This window comes from Uloborus diversus, chromosome 2 (genome assembly GCF_026930045.1).
Source record: "Uloborus diversus isolate 005 chromosome 2, Udiv.v.3.1, whole genome shotgun sequence".
In the NCBI taxonomy this organism is placed as follows: domain Eukaryota; kingdom Metazoa; phylum Arthropoda; class Arachnida; order Araneae; family Uloboridae; genus Uloborus; species Uloborus diversus.
The window spans coordinates 214,815,078-214,831,090 of NC_072732.1; the positions used below are offsets into that span (position 1 = coordinate 214,815,078).

At 31.5% G+C, this 16,013-nt stretch overlaps 1 protein-coding gene across 1 annotated transcript; it reads left to right on the forward strand.

The window, feature by feature from the left end:
- The first annotated feature begins 916 nt into the window (after window positions 1–916).
- LOC129216792 (uncharacterized) lies at window positions 917–12,176 on the forward strand. Its single transcript, XM_054851008.1, has 6 exons — window positions 917–1,122; window positions 3,398–3,958; window positions 5,162–5,248; window positions 6,126–6,263; window positions 11,875–11,986; window positions 12,070–12,176. The coding sequence occupies exons 1-6, from the start codon at window positions 1,087–1,089 to the stop codon at window positions 12,174–12,176; spliced, it is 1,041 nt and encodes a 346-aa protein (XP_054706983.1). The 5' UTR covers window positions 917–1,086.
- Window positions 12,177–16,013: the final 3,837 nt, after the last annotated feature.

Consider the following 16,013-nt stretch of genomic DNA (forward strand, 5'->3'; position numbering starts at 1 on the left):
AGTCTTCAAATACTACTACTACTTTTTTTTTAAAGGTTTTTCAAAACTCCTTTACTTTAGATTTGGACAAAAAAAATTTCCTCTTTTGATTTTTCAAATACTTATCACAGAATATTTGCGAGTCAACTAAAAAGACTCCAACGCTTTTAGCTTTCTCAAGTTATTACATTGTTTTATGCTGTCTCAACTAAAAATGACTATAGGAAAATGCATTTTCAATAAATTAAGTGGTTGCGACATTTAAGTTTTTTGGGGATATCCAAAAATAGAAAGCGTTCTTCATTCTTTCGCTTTTGATTTATAAGTTAAAATTACACTATTCGCCCCCTCAAACTCTCAAAATCTCTATCATTTGAACGCCTTTGATTGGACGCAGAGTTTTTGGGCACCGAAAATGTTGATCAGAGTCCAAAACCTGTGGCTCCCAATATGCTCGGCGCTTATTATTCCCGGTGTATTTATATTTCTGGCGATACATCGCCCACATTGTTCATCTCTTTTTGATGGGGAGTGTAGTAGGAATTGGGTGCTCTCACCAGGAAATTTTCAACTAAAGGATTAATAACAGCGTAATTTTAGGACCTCTTTGCTCTCGTCAAGAGGGTCGTGATATAATATATCCCTAAATTAGCCCTTTCAAACTCTGCGGTAGGGACTCCAGATCTGTCTGCTCTCCCTTCTAGCAAAGTATTTTTTTCGAGCTAAAAGCTCGTAAATTATTTGCGAATTCTTGCGGCATTAAAGTTGAAAATTAATAGCTGCAAATTTTCCCCCCTTTTCATTCTTTAAAATTTGCAACAGAGGAGAAAAATATTCTCAAAAGCTATGTTTTGCTCCATATGTCGTTTGAGTTTGCAACTGTAACTTTAACTGTTTTTTTTAATTTAATTTATTTGTTTTTATTTGACTTGAAAGTTGAAAAGTGAGCGGCAAGCTGCATGTCCGAAGTGCATGAGAATTTATTTACATCCTCTTGCTAAACTTAGAAAAATTAATATTTCCTTTTTTTTTCCATTTTTAAAACATAATTAGATGTTCAAAAAAGAACTGAAGCGGCATTTGCTGTTCTTTGTTCATTCTTAAACTATGGTTGACGATGATGAATTTGAGCTTGAAAACGATGTAATTTGTGAATTTATGTATATTTTTTAATTTTCATGCAGTTTATTGCTCTTTGTATTTATTTTGAAATGTATTTGTATGCATTGCAAAGCAAGCATGGAGATTATGTCACAAATAAGCTGCAAAAGTTTTAATTTGTTAAAATGAAATGAGTACAATGTAGGTATATAGTAAAAATCGGAAATCTTAGCAATTCACAGTAAAGATTCAGTTAAATTGAAACAACTTCCCCGATCATAAAACAATGTTTTAAAGCACTGATTTATGGAGGCTGGTAAGATGTAGCCACCCTTATTAAGAGGCTGCTTTATCCACTTTGAATTATCCACATTAAATTACCATGTCTGGCTAAAAAACGCAATATTTATATATAAATATATATACATATATATATATATATATATATATATATATATATATATATATATATATATATATATATATATATATATATATATACTGCAACTCTTAGCAAATAAAGCAACTACTATTGAATGAATGAATATTGAATATGTTACCTAAATTTCAATCCTGAGCAAAGAATAACACAACAAGACTCAGGATACAATGAAAATCAGTCAGTTTCAAAAAGGCTAGGAGCTTTATTGCGTACATGAAAAAAGAATGCTGTAGGAGCAAATAATTTTTTTTTATAGCACCATTTTTTAAATCACAATTCCAAAATCCATGTCTATAATTTTCATACCAATATATGTTCATTATTCCTTTTTTTAAATTCATTTGTTTGTTTTTTAGTGCTACTGCTGGCAGAAAGGGAATCATTTTCAGCCAAACAATGTTTTTCTTATTTTAGACACATTGTGAAGATGAAACCTTTTTTATTCAAAGGAAGTATTAAATTTAGCAGCTTTTCAAAAAGATTGCTTGAGCAGAATACTAAGGGCTATCATCCTGTATTTGTTAGTGTGGGGTGTCCGATGTAGGGGGTACTTAACGGGTCCCTTGCCATGAGCAGCAACTCCTTGGGGCTACAAATTCACCCTATTTCTGCAATCTTTTTTCATTGAAACTTGATGCAAAAACTTTAAGAATGGTGGGGTGAGGGAAGCAGTTTCAAGATAAGCTCCAGCTTAGAAAAAATGAAGATCTGGTCCTGATTTCTGGTATGTTTTTCAGTGGACATACATTAAAGCTACTTGGAATTTGAATAGACTATGATATCCTTAAATTTTACTCTTTATCACATAAATCTAATAATAATAAGGAAAGGTAATACAACAAGAACTATGCATATTAAGTTTTTTTGTATTGTAATTGACTGGTAGGGCACTTTGAAAACTCTGGAATGCCTCTATTTCTTAAACCCTTACTTGAACTGAAAATTGTGAATTTAATTTCAATGTTCCTTGCCAGTGGTGCCCAACCTTTGCTTCGTGGTGCTTATTCATGTGGCCAGTTTTGTTCGATGTTATGAATCAAAAAATATGTTCTGGCAACTTGCAAAAAAAAAAAAAAATAGATATTATAAATTTGAAGCCAAATTGTCTTAAATTGGTTTCTAAAAGACAGATGAAACTTGGTATTGATAAAATAAGCATGTAATAATGACAAGAACTATTCTTGTTTTGTAATTTTCTTTTCGATGTTTTCCCATGATATATTGAAAAAAAATCAAATACAGTACAACCCCGATTTAATGATTGTTAAGGGACTGGAAAAAGTTTTCATTGAATCAAGGATATTGTTAAATCAAGGAGCATCAAGACATTCTTTGCAGTCAAGTCCGAACCAGTAAAATGTATCATTAAATTGAGGAAATCGTTTAAACAGGTATAGCTAGCTAATATAGATGCAGGCCGTGCGCAAATACATTTGTTGCTGTGCAGATACATTTGCTGTAGATGTGTCAATATGTGCATTGGCTAAATTCACGAAAACATGACTCTAAGCAAAAGCATTTTTTTACTAAAAATTTTACCTACCCCCAACATGTTGAATTTCATTCCTGCAGATAGTTTTGAACTGTGTGTGCAGATATTTTTTATATTTTTATCTTTTGAAATTGGATATTGTTACATCGAAGTTATACTGTATATTTAAATTTTATGTGTGTTCTTGTCAGCAAGACTTGGGTGGTGGTGGGGGAGGGGGGGGTCTGTTCTGATAATAAATGACCAGCAATAAATCTTTGATAATAAATGAAAGCAATAAATTTCTTCAATATTTACTTATAACTACATTTCTTTCAAAGTTTAAGTTGCATAGTTGTGACAATTTCTAGTGCATTAATTTCTAGTGTATATTTCTCTTTTAGGACTTTTTAACTGAAACTTTTCTCAGCATACCTGACAGTGAATTGGTGGGTCCTTCGGTTTCGGAACATTCCATTGAATCCGATTGCCAACCCAAGTGTGATGTGATTGTCGGACAGTTTGAAAATTCCAGGCAATGTATTTCCTCCGTTGAAAACCGAGAAAATGTAGCCACCGGAGCTCTAAATTCATCGTCTGAGGAAGATGTGAGATTAGACAAAAATACTTTTAACACTTTAGTTTCTTCTACCCCATTAGTAAGCATCAACAAACAAAAACAATGTTTCATTCATACCCCCGATAAAGAGTCCGGAGACATCTTCTGCTCGAAGAATGACATCAATTATCCATCAAATGAGAAAAAAGAAAGATGTTTTGACTTTTTAAAGCCAAATATTCAAGATAAATCTTGTATCAAATCGGACACATCAGTGAAACAGACAATTGAAAATAAATCATACCATCTTGATGGCAGTTTGTTTTCAAATAAGCTTCTTTCTGGAGTTGTTTCAAGTGCTAAGAAAAGAAAATTTTCTGGACCAGCTGGTCTTCTGCCTGCAACAGTAAGTTCATATTTTATTTTCACGAATCCCATAGTTTGTCCTCTTTTATATTCAGTTCAGTTTTTCGAATCCATCAGCCCAAATTCAGTCCAAGATTTAAGACACAATAATTAAATATTTAGTAGGAATTCTTTGAACTTTTTGTAGTTCTGCCTTAATTCTGCTTGCTCATAGCTTTAAAATGTCCTCTTTTATAAAAAAAATTTACAGTGTAAGAAGCATTCGAGGCTCCCAAGAGCTAAGGCCAGCTCATTGTCAGCTTGGTCACCAAGCCATAACTTTCTATAAAACTTACTACTGCTGTGATTTCGAGCCACTCCTCCCCCCCCCTCCCCTAAGGGGTTCTCTTAGTCAGTATCGTACCTAGGGGTTAGCAGGAGTGGCTCTTGCCAGGGGCGCAGCAGCCTGAAAGGCAACATTTCAACTGATTGATTTCTTTTAAATTTCATCCAAAAATTGATGATATAAGTACAAAAATGCTTTTAAAAATTAAAAATACTCGCAAGAAAAATAGCTAGAGGAAAAAATAAAACAATCCTTAATTCTCAAAAAAAAAGAAAAACAGGAAATTTTACCCATTTCATTAGATTTCATTCTGATTCACTGAGCTAGCTAAAGTCTTCTATACACAATTTGTATACCAGAGAGTGGTGGTGGAGGAAGTTCTATGATGGATAATTCTACTAATGAATAAAAAGTTTTGGGAAGGACAAAATTCTCAATTTGCCTAATGAAATCCCAACTTAACCGAATGATAAAATTCGAACATGTACGCAAATACATACAAACATAACATTTACTGCAAAAAAACATTGGAAATAGTTAAAAAAATTAAAAAAGAAGAATGTATATTAAAGTTGTAATAGTGTCCCCTAATTTGTTGAATCAATTAGTGAAAATGTCACCCCCCCCCTTTCCAAAAGAAAAAATTTCTTTTTGGGAGGTAGCAGTGACCTCTGGTGACTTTCCATCAGGGGGGCAATTTTATAAGTTTGCCAGAGGCGCTGGACCCCATAGGTACACTTCTGCTCCTAGTTCTCGACAAGGCTGACATGACCTCTCGTCATCACTAGAAATATTATTGATTTTATGATATTGAATTTTAGTTTTTATTTTCCAAGATCAAGATTCAATGTATCCTGCAGTTGAGTATTTTTTTATGTGATATAGATTTATAAAGTACATTTTTTTTTTAATTTTCAGCAAGATGAAGCATTGATGAAGCAACTATGTTCTTCTGGGGAAACTCGCAGGTCATCGATTGTCTCCAGTTACAATATTGATTATCAAGTAATTTTGATTTTGTTCTCAAGCTGAAATACATTGGTTTTATTTCATGAATTCTTTATTGAGATGAATTCTCTCATGTTTGTGCAATTATACTGCTGCTGATGTTCTTTCTAGAACCTGTTTTCTTTTCCTGACATCTTAAACAATAAAATCTTGCTCATAGAAAATTTACTATGAAGAACGAAAAAAAGAAAGCTCAGCACTAAATGAAATGTTCTTAGCAAAAAAAATTCAAATTGCAAAAAAATGTCTTTCGTTTTTAAAGAGTTTTTAATCATTTTAGTTGAAGAATGTTGATTTTACATTGGTGGTGGGGGGGGGGGATGAGTGATTTTTGCTTATTCAGAGAACTGTTTTTACCTTTATCTTTTTTTTAAACGATATCCTTTACATTGTTTTATTCTTTTTCATGTGGCGGATGTTGCAGCAGGATTTCCCCTTTGTTCTAGATAGGTAGTTAGTTTTTTACTATTAATATCTGAGGACGCTTTTTATCCTTTGAGTATGGCTGAAGGAACAAACCATCAAGTAGGGGAGAAAAAATAATTAATAAAACAACTGCTCAGTGGGCATTAGATAAATCAAGTTGTAATAAATATACTTATTCTTACACGAAGCGGCTTAAAACATTTTCTTTTTACTTATTTTTTTCAACAAAGCAGTTCAAGCATTTGATAGTTTGTTGATTTTTTTTAACTTTTCAATTTACAAAGTTTGAACAAACCAACGTCTGTTAGGTCCTCTAGTATTTTATAAACTTCTGTTTTGAATGTTGAAAATTTGATTCTTTTTAAAGATATAGAACATTTATAGATGATGTGTTCATTTTTGCAAAGTTTGGAAAAACATTTATTGATCAATTTTGTCCATTTTTTAGCAGAACATTGCTAGTTCTCAGTATACTCCTGAAGCTTTGCAGGGTAGTCCATGGAAGACACTTCAAGCAGATGTTTCTTCCTGCCTACATAACTTTTCAAGTGCACAAAACTTCAGCATTCGTCGAATTCTCCTTGAGGTGAATATATTTTATTCCATTTTTGTTAAATTTCCTGTCATTCAAATCTTTTAAACAAACAAAGTATAATTACATTGTACAGAATGAAGTATTTAAATGTTGCTAAGCATATATTTATACTTTTTTCTCTAAATCTTTCCCTTTTTTTCCCCCCGGGGGAAGGGATTGTTCTCAAAAATCTTTAACCACAGCAATGGTGTCTTTTGAGATTAGCATTCATTAGCTTTAAGATAACATTTAATGTGTTTTAAAACTTTTTTCTACATTTTTATAAAATTTATTCAATTATATACTATATATTTTATTGCACTTGTATTTATTTTTGTTACTTGAACTGGGAATCTGGCATTAACAATTTAAACTTATTTTTTCTTTTGAAAGCATTAGTAATTTAATTTTCTTGAATGGCAAATTAATTACAGTTCATTTGTTTTAAAAGAATGTATTAAGGCCAATTTGATCAAATGAAGTTTCAAAGTTCAAGAGAAATCACATGTGTATGGATTTTGAGGACTTGGGAAGTTTTTCTGCGCTGAGCAGTACTTTACCTCAACCAAAATAATAATAAATAAATAAAACCTTTTGGTATATAGGGTTGACTGGGGTAATTGTAAATTGGGGGAATTGTGAACGACATCTGTAACTTTAATATTTGCAATAATATTATGAAAAAATAACTAATGGTATAATTTTTACTTCCTTTTCAATATGCTATTAACTCTTTGAAACAATCATCCAACTCCTGGTATATATATTTCTTTCCTGAAAAAAAAAAAAAAACATAGTTTATTTTTAATACCTTCGTTTGACAAGTCATTGGATAAATATAAATTTTGGAACAAATCTGATATACCCCCCTCTTGGCGACTTTTTCCTGTTGGCGCCAAAAAAGCGTCGCCAAGAAAACTATGTATGACGTCATATGTCATACATCGTTCTTAGCGATGCTTTTTTAGCGCCAACAGGAAAAATTCAAATTATGTCATTAATTATTTAATGAAATTAATGCATTAATTTTTTTCCGTTGTTTCTCCGGGATACGAGCCCTCGGTCTCATAGTACTTTCGTAATGAGACCTCGGCTCGCCGGCCCTGCCTCGGTCTCATTACGAAAGTACTATGAGACCTCGGGCTCGCCAGGACCTCGCTGCCGCTCGGTCCGTTATCCCTCCGACTTTTAATATACATCACAGTCGGATATAAGTCACAGATCTCCTCCGTTCAGTATACAATAAAGTCACAGATTTTATGTGAAATTAACACCATTTTTGTGCTACAAAAATGCCAACCAGACCAAAATACAAACTACCAGAAACACACTAAAAACACAATAATTCAAAATATGTTCACTTACCTTTTTTACTTTTCTTTTACTTCCTCACGTGAGGCAGTGCACATATGTTCCGCTCTTAGGAATATTTGTTCGGATTTTAATTCAATGTAATTTAATATTTCTTCATTAATATAATTTCGCCAATCGGCTAAAGTTTGTGATGAAAAAAATATTGACTTTCAATATCAGCAGTTTTGGTCCCAATTAAAATCTCATATGTTATCAAAAAAATCTCCTCTATTTTCAACTTGCTAGAACTAAACCATGACCCACTCCTGATCGTTGCTTCTTTTCCACAAACAACACCCCCAATAACCTTTCTACAAAAAAAAATTAACCCATCTGAACATTTTTTAGTTTTTTTAATTTTCATAACAGAATTACATCTAGAACATAACATTTCATTCTTAAGTAAACCAATTTCCCTTAAAAATTCTAAAAAAACCTCTTTATTTTCAATTAGTTTAAATATAAAAAATCTATTTAGGACTCCGGTACGTCCAAACGTTGGACGACCTGACGAAAAAGAAAAAGAAGATTCATTCAAAAATTTCAATTGATACATTTGGACAACATCACAAACCGAACTCATAATTAAAATAGAAAATTCAACTAAATTAACATTAAAAAACAACAAGAAAAAGAATACTCTAAAATAAAGTTTGAATTGAAACTTTATTTTAGAGTATTCAACTTAAAATCTCCCTAAGAGCGAAACATATGAGCACCTACCTCCTACCACACATACACGTGCAAAAAGACAAACTTCGAGAAACTACTTTCCAGCGTTCAAGTTGCAAAACCAGGGTTGCCAAGTTATCGCCTTATTGGCGATTTTCGTATCGAGCGAAAAATTAAAATCTCGCCAAGAGGGGGGCATATCAGAGGAGAGCCAAATTTTTGTGGGTATTTCAATTTTATAGTGATAAATGCACAAACCTACTTCTTTTGAAGTGGTTGACTTTCTCAGATATTTATTTCCCCTGTTTTTCTGATTATAGCATTTTATTACAAATTCAGTTACCCCTTCGCCCTTTATTTTGAAAATCTGGGGTAAATGAATGTAAAAAAGGGAGAATTGTGAATGCTGTTCACAATCACAACGCACTACAAGTATGTCTGCAAAATTAATAATAATGATGAAGAGGATGGCAAAATCATTGTGCAAGGACTCCGTTGTGCCAATAACACAAAAATTGAGTTTGTATGCAAATAAAACGATGCATTTTCAGTCACTGTTTTTGACATCGTTGTTGTTCTTCCATTTCCTGTGGGAACGTAGAAGAATCGAAGAATAACTTATACTTTTCATGGATTTGTGGATGTAAATGAACAATAGGGCTATGTTTTAAGTCTCATCAAGAAATAAAACATTTTATTTGAGTTATTAGTAAACCAAAGTGGTAATTTTTTAGACTTTTATGTTTGATATCTTTAATAAAAACTTGTTAATTTTATATTTGTTTGAAAAAAACGCAGTCTTAGTTTACAATTTAAGTTTGTACTTTCTTTAAATCAATAAAATATGTCATTTTTTAGTTTGTATTAAACATCTATTACAATTTTGTTCGTATTATTTCTCACTTGCTACTTTTATAAAATTTTAGAACTTTGTGAACAGTGTTATACAAAGGGAATTGTGAGCACTAAAAATGAAGATATTGTTTCCAAAGTAGGGTAAAAGTGAACATCTTGAATAGAGCTTTATTCATATCGACCGCAATTCTATAATAATACATTCTAAATGGCATTTCTGATACCATTCACAATTGCCACCAAAAACATTTACAAATCTGTTCCGGACAATTGTGGATGCTTCATACAAATTTTATTTTTGCAACAAATTTGTTATAAATTTGTGTAGTACATCCTGATTAATGTAGAAGTTTGAATATCAGTTCTAAAATGCAATATTTTTAAACACTTTTGTTAAATTAATGATTTTTCTTGAAAACATTAAAAACCCTTCACAACTACTGCCATCAACTCTACGTATTTTGTACTTTTCAATTGCTGTTTTATTGTTAAAAAGATTGTTAGCCGTCAAGTCAATGGCAAGTTTACATGTGTTAAAAAAGAAAAAAAACTATCAACGTAAACTAGAGACTCTTGTAAATAATGCTAATTTCTATTTATCTTATGAAAGAAGAATTCTTTTAAAAGTTGGATGCTTTTTTGACATATTGTGGCCTCAGAGCAACTGTAAGACATCTAATCCAAGGAATAACACTAAGATATCTTACTATTGCTCTGAGGCGACAATATGTTGCCTTAAATCTCTTTAATTTTTATTTTGTTAGTTTATTTATTTATTTTTATTTTATTCATTTGATTGAAATTATTAAGTGATTAACTGCAGCAGTCAGCACTGTTATTTGCCGAATCTGTAAGTTTAAATACTGAAATGAATTCTTGAATTGCATGTGACTAAAAAAATGTATTTGATTAAAACTTATATGTTCTTAAAAAATCATGACTTGTGTAAAGCGAACAAATATTGGAAAAATCTCATCAGTAATTTTCCAAGTTTCAATCACAACAAATCTTTGAAATGGATTTTGAAATTAGTTATGATTTGCCTTTAAGTGGGGAAACCAGTTTAGACCGATCAAAAAATCTGCTTTTTTTATGTCATAAAATGTTAGTAAAACTGCTCAAAAATATGTTGCTAAAATTTGAGTGAAAAATTCCGATTAGTTCCAATGCTATGAGCACTTAATGTGACTGTGAAGATTAGAAAACGTTCACAAAAATTTTTTTCAAACGCATTTTTCTCGAAATGACTTTTTTTTCAACTGGTGTGCATTCTATCTCAAAGAATTTTTGACCAATCATTCTGAAGATTTGTGTGAATATTCTTTATTCAATTATACTCTATTTGAACCTAATTCTTTGATGATAGGGTTATTAATAAAAATATTTTTTTAATGCAAGAAGTGTGAACAAAATGGTAGAAAAACATAACATTGTAATCAAACACCTCAAAAACGTGCAATTGTCAACTTTTTTTTAATCACAATTAAGTTTATATTCTACGGAAATATGTTGTTTACGAGAAAGAAAAATTGTAATGATTACAATCAAAAGTTGTGGCTTCGGTAATGCCCACCAGCAACAAACTGATGGCGAACGTCCATGGACAGCAGTATCTAACTCCACATTTTCTGCTGGAAATGACTTCAAAAAATTACAAGGTGTACTTCAAAAGATGAATAAAATATCCTCCTAGTTTAAAGAAATTCTGATTATTTCTTTCCTGCTAAAAAAAAAAAAAAAACACGAAAAACGCTAAAATTTCGGTTTTCTGGTTTCCTCCCTTAATTACTGATTGTTCTATATTAGTCTTTAATTTTTAAATATTACTTTTTGTATTATTATTTTAATACCTTACATCCCCCACTTTTAAGCATTAATTTTGAAGCTTTAATAGTGTGGTGTAACAGATTCTGCCCCATCTAGAACTTTTATGTGTACTGGAATCAATCCATCCTTACTATTTTATAATTGTAGAAAAGTTCACTTTCAAATTGTTCTAACTAGTCCTTGAAAAAGCTCATTTTATCCTTGAAAAGTCTTTGATTGCTGTTTGTGTGTTATTGGATGATTATTTGTCACCTAAATTTAGCATTTAAAAAAGTAACACAAATTTTGAAACTAAGAGTTCTGTAGATAGAGGGTTAAGCAGTTGAAGATGGTTCATGTGTTTTATGCTGCCAACCCTCCAGATTCATTAGGGAGACTCCTGAATTTTGATGCCTTCTCCTAAAATTTCCTAAATATCTCCTGAATTTTCATCAACACTACGAAATTCCCTAAAAAAAGAATTTTAGTGATTAGAATTTTGGAAAAATTGTAGTAAAACAAGGGAAATCGCAAAAACAAAGGTACATGAGTATGAAAATTGTATAGATTCTAACATTTTTTGAAACATTTCGCTTCTGTTTGAAACAAAAAATACAATAAAAGGTTCTCGATTTTTTTTCCCGAGCTTCATTAATTTTACCTGCCCATAGCAATGTTTATTATTACTTATTGGAAAACACAAACGCGCAAATCCCTACTTAAATTTTTAAAACCCCTTGTACATTAAATTTTTTGTCATGCAATTTAATTTATTCTTGCTAAGCCTCCCTAATTTTACCTTATAAATCTATAATTTTCATTGTTGGCAGCTATGGCATTACAGTTTTAATTGTAATGTTTTCTCATTACTTTGTATTATAAAGTTTTAAATTTGAATTCATAACACCAAGTAATATTTCTTCTTTCTACTTTTCAGTCATCAAAGAAAAAAATGCCTAAGTATATGGTGATTCCATTCCTTTGTATTTTAATCAAAAAAATCAGTGTGAAAGATCCTAATGCAAAATCAGTTTTTATGGATGAAACAGGTGCGCTGCAGTTTCTTCAGTCTTCCGTTTCATTGTATTTTAATCAGAAAATTTATATTTAAATCTTTAAAAAAATCTCACAGGTGAAATAAACGGGAAGATTGACAAAGAAGTGATGGAAAAATATAGCAAAGAGATAGTTGAAGGCTCTGCTGTGATATTAAGGAATGTAGGTGCTCAATTTATTTGAACTTTGTTTGTGTATGCTTTTAATTATATCTTTGTTGTTGTTTTCCAAGATCCCTTTTGCATGTAATTGAAGCCTTAATTACACAAAATGGTCCCTCTAGAGTTATAAAATGCATGTAACTTTAATCAATAGCCTGCAATTTATAAATGGATAATGTTTCAGAATGAAAAAATCTTATCTTGGAATTTTTGAAAAACGAGCTGATGTGTGCATCACATGACTTCCTTTTACACCAATTTAATGTTATTTCCCATTATTGGCAATTTTAATATGATTCAATATACTCTCTAAATATCACCAACAGTGGCCAAATTGGAACCAGATTTAAAAAAAAGAAAATTAAAAAAAAAATCGCCAAGTTGGCGACCAAAAGACTGACGTTATTTTGCCAAGTGTCCGCCGAACTATAATACCACCAGTTTACATCGAAATTAACAATGATTTCCCCCCAATATGGGCAAAAGACCCCCTTAGAAACACCCGAATGCAACCCAAAGGGGAGGTACACAACTAGACTCCACTAGGAGTCTACGTACCAAATTTAAATTTTCTAGGGCATACCGTTCTTAAGTTATGCAACATACTTACGGACAGCACAAGAAAACTCGTTGTAGTTAACTCGGGGATTGTCAAAATGGATATTTTGTGGGGCTATAGGTTCTTAGGCACTTATCCACGTGGGGTCGGATTGAAAAAAAAACTCAACATTCATTCAGGGGTGAACAAAATGGAAATTAAGGCCGAGTTTTGAGTGAAATTTTTTCGCGAATACAATACTTCCTTTTTTGTAAAAGGAAGTAAAAATTGAGTAAAATATTGAGTTTGAAATGTTTTATTTTAACCTCAATGCTTCATCAGAATGTATTTAAAAATCTTTTTTTTTATTTTAATTTATTTATTTGATTTACTTCAAATGTCATTATTTGGTGCATTTCTAGTATTATGAAAATTTATGTGTTTTGTTTAGAAACAATTAAATGTTTCCATAATCATCAACTAAGCTGTAGGTTTGATTGAGAACCAGATAATTGAAAGGGGAAAATGTTTTTGTAAAATCACAGGATTTTAATTGCTTCATCTTTTAATGCCATGATAAAAATTTCATTCAATTCTTTTAACAAATCTTCAATGCATGCAATATTTTTCTGCTAGCTTCTTTTGTTTTTGTGAGCAAAGCATATGTTTGTGTTTATATTTATCTCAACACAATGATCTTCCAATCAGAAGTATAATTGTTATCAACCTTTCAAGCCTGAAATAGCAAAAAAGAGAATTTATATTTTAAGGATGAGAATCCTGCACTTTTTTGTCATTTTTATCTGAATTATTCTTTTATTATAATTTTTTTATCAAATTTCACTTTATTTATTATTTTTACCCATTTACTACTTCTGTTATGGTTTTTAAGTAATTTCTTTTTCATTTTTCTTCTATTTTCACAATTTTATGATAGTAAATAATCATAGGCGGATTTAGGACTGAGTTCCTGGGGGGGCAGGATTTTTTTAGCAACTTTTTATTGCCCCCCACTCCTATGTTTTTGTCTGTTTCCTGTGATGCATAAGTCCATTCTTTACTTATTTGTGTGTATTAATGTGTGTTTTCATGCTGTCCTTTTTGAATTGACCTTAAGAGAGGGAGCTGGTACCAAGAGAGTGACGCAGGGCTCCCTTTTAAGTGGGAAATAGAATATTTCCAATTTTAGGGGGCCGGGGGTTTCTCCCCCGGAGGAAATTTTGTAAAATGGACATAAATTTCTGCATTTTGACGCCTTATAAAGGTTAATTGGATAGACATAAAAATAGATAACTAGATTATACAGTTGTACAGTATAGTCCAAACTTTGTAAGAAACAGCCATTTTAAGTTTGAAAGGAAAAATAAACTAGATTTCTCATTACAACAACCTTTTTTTAATTATAAATAGTGCAGAAAACGAAAAGGAATAGAAGTAGTGTATCACTTTTTTTCCTGGCTAAACAGATTAAAAATATGCAGTAGAAGTAATTGGAGCCTACTTTGCTTAGGGTTTTCAAAGACTTATCCAGTGGTTGGAAGTAGCGCGCTACAAATAGCGACGTACAACTACGACGACAAACTATTATAAAATGTAGCTACTCCAGTAGCTACATTTTATAATAGTTTGTAGTGTAGCGTACTACTTTTTCAAAAAAGTAGAGTAGTGAGTAGTTCGCTACAAAAAAAAGTAGTTTGTAGCGATTTCTTGAAACTACTTTTGAATAAAGTTTCGAAAAAAAAAAAACGCATTTTTAAACAAATCTGACTAGTGCAAGTCTTACGCAAGTAAAACTCGCACCTATCAGATTCGTAAGACTGAAAAATACGAGCTGACCTCTGACATATTATTTTGATGCCATACATTGTATCTGTTTGACGCCATTAGTTTGTTTGGCATAGAAACTTTCACATTTTCCCAATATTCGCCTTGAATAGAGCATGGCTTAGAAAGAAAGAAACGAATTTTTTCCGTTTCATGAAAACTTTGCCTGTTAAGCAAAAAGCTTTCGGTATCAATGCCATTTGCACATGCAGTCGAACCTCAACTTACGCGAGGGATGCGTTTCAAACTTTAGATAAACAGCTTGCTTATGCGAAATTATATTTCACTAACTTCATATTTAGAAAGAAAAAAATGCTGAGCGGCGATTTGTATGTTAACAATCTGATGTTTCGACAAGTACGGTGCAGGAAATTTTGTCTTTCAGTGATACTAAAGGGAAATTCCATTCACCAAACTAATATACAGTACCCAAGAAACAACGTGATATAAGCCCTGCGCTTCCGCTCCAAAAATTTCGTGTTGCGGGTGAGGAATTCGCGTCAACTGCAAAATGCGTTTATCGAGTAAAACTCGCTATATAGACATTTTGTGTTAGTCGAATTGCGTTGTAGTCAGAGTCCACTGTTGTTTAAAATTGCACATTGAAGTAAAGTAAGTATTTTTAGTTATGTTTCATGTTTCGGATAATTAGTAGCACCGTTTGGGATATTTTTCCTTTTTTTTTCTTTTTCACTGATCGAGTATTGATATATTGACATATTAAAAGTCAGTGAGATGGTTTCTAGGTCCGGAACCCTAGCTTGAAGCTCAAAAGCAATTAATTCCTACGAAATATAAGTTCCTTTAAAATTAACTCATATAATGAAAATTAAAGTTTCTCTTTTGTTTAAAAGATGCTCCTCATCATCTAAATCACTTTCATGTATATGTATGTCTATGTAAAATTTAAATCAAATTATGACTGGATTTATCTCAATTTCAAGTAGCCGAGTTACACTTCTTGAATGAAATGCTACTTACTGTCAGGAAAGGATTAAAAATTTGAAGGTTGAATTCCTTCCACTTCTTAATCCTTTCTTGCAGGGAATATTCATGCAAATGGTAAAAAATGTTTGGATTGACGAATTGTTTCAGTAAAGGAAAGAAAGAATAAAAAACTTATTGCAATATTCCATGTTTAAATGAGCCAATATATAATCTGAACATTTTTTAAATTTTTTCATTCAATCCTCAAATGGTGTGTATGTGTATGTTATTTATTTATTTATTTTTTAAAAAGTAGCGAAGTAGCGACTACATTTCAAAAGTAGTTTGTAGTTGCTACATTTTGAAAAAAGTAGTTGTAGTTGTAGTTAACTACATTTGTGCCAAAGTAGTTGTAGTTCGCTACAAAAGAAATGTAGTTTTTCCAACCACTGGACTTATCTCATTATTTTCAAGGACTCTAGAATAAATAAAATTATTTAACGCACTTCATTTGTACTTTCCAGTGTCTGGTATTTTAGTACTTGATTGTAAATTTTTGCAGTCCTGTTC

What these genes read in the sequence shown, in the direction of transcription:
- LOC129216792 (XM_054851008.1), top strand. Translation starts at nt 1,087, where the DNA reads ATGGTTGACGATGATGAATTTGAGCTTGAAAACGAT. An exon ending in GTTACAATATTGATTATCAA is followed by an intron (nt 5,249 to 6,125) that starts GTAATTTTGATT and finishes TCCATTTTTTAG; the next exon opens with CAGAACATTGCTAGTTCTCA. An exon ending in TTCGTCGAATTCTCCTTGAG is followed by an intron (nt 6,264 to 11,874) that starts GTGAATATATTT and finishes TCTACTTTTCAG; the next exon opens with TCATCAAAGAAAAAAATGCC.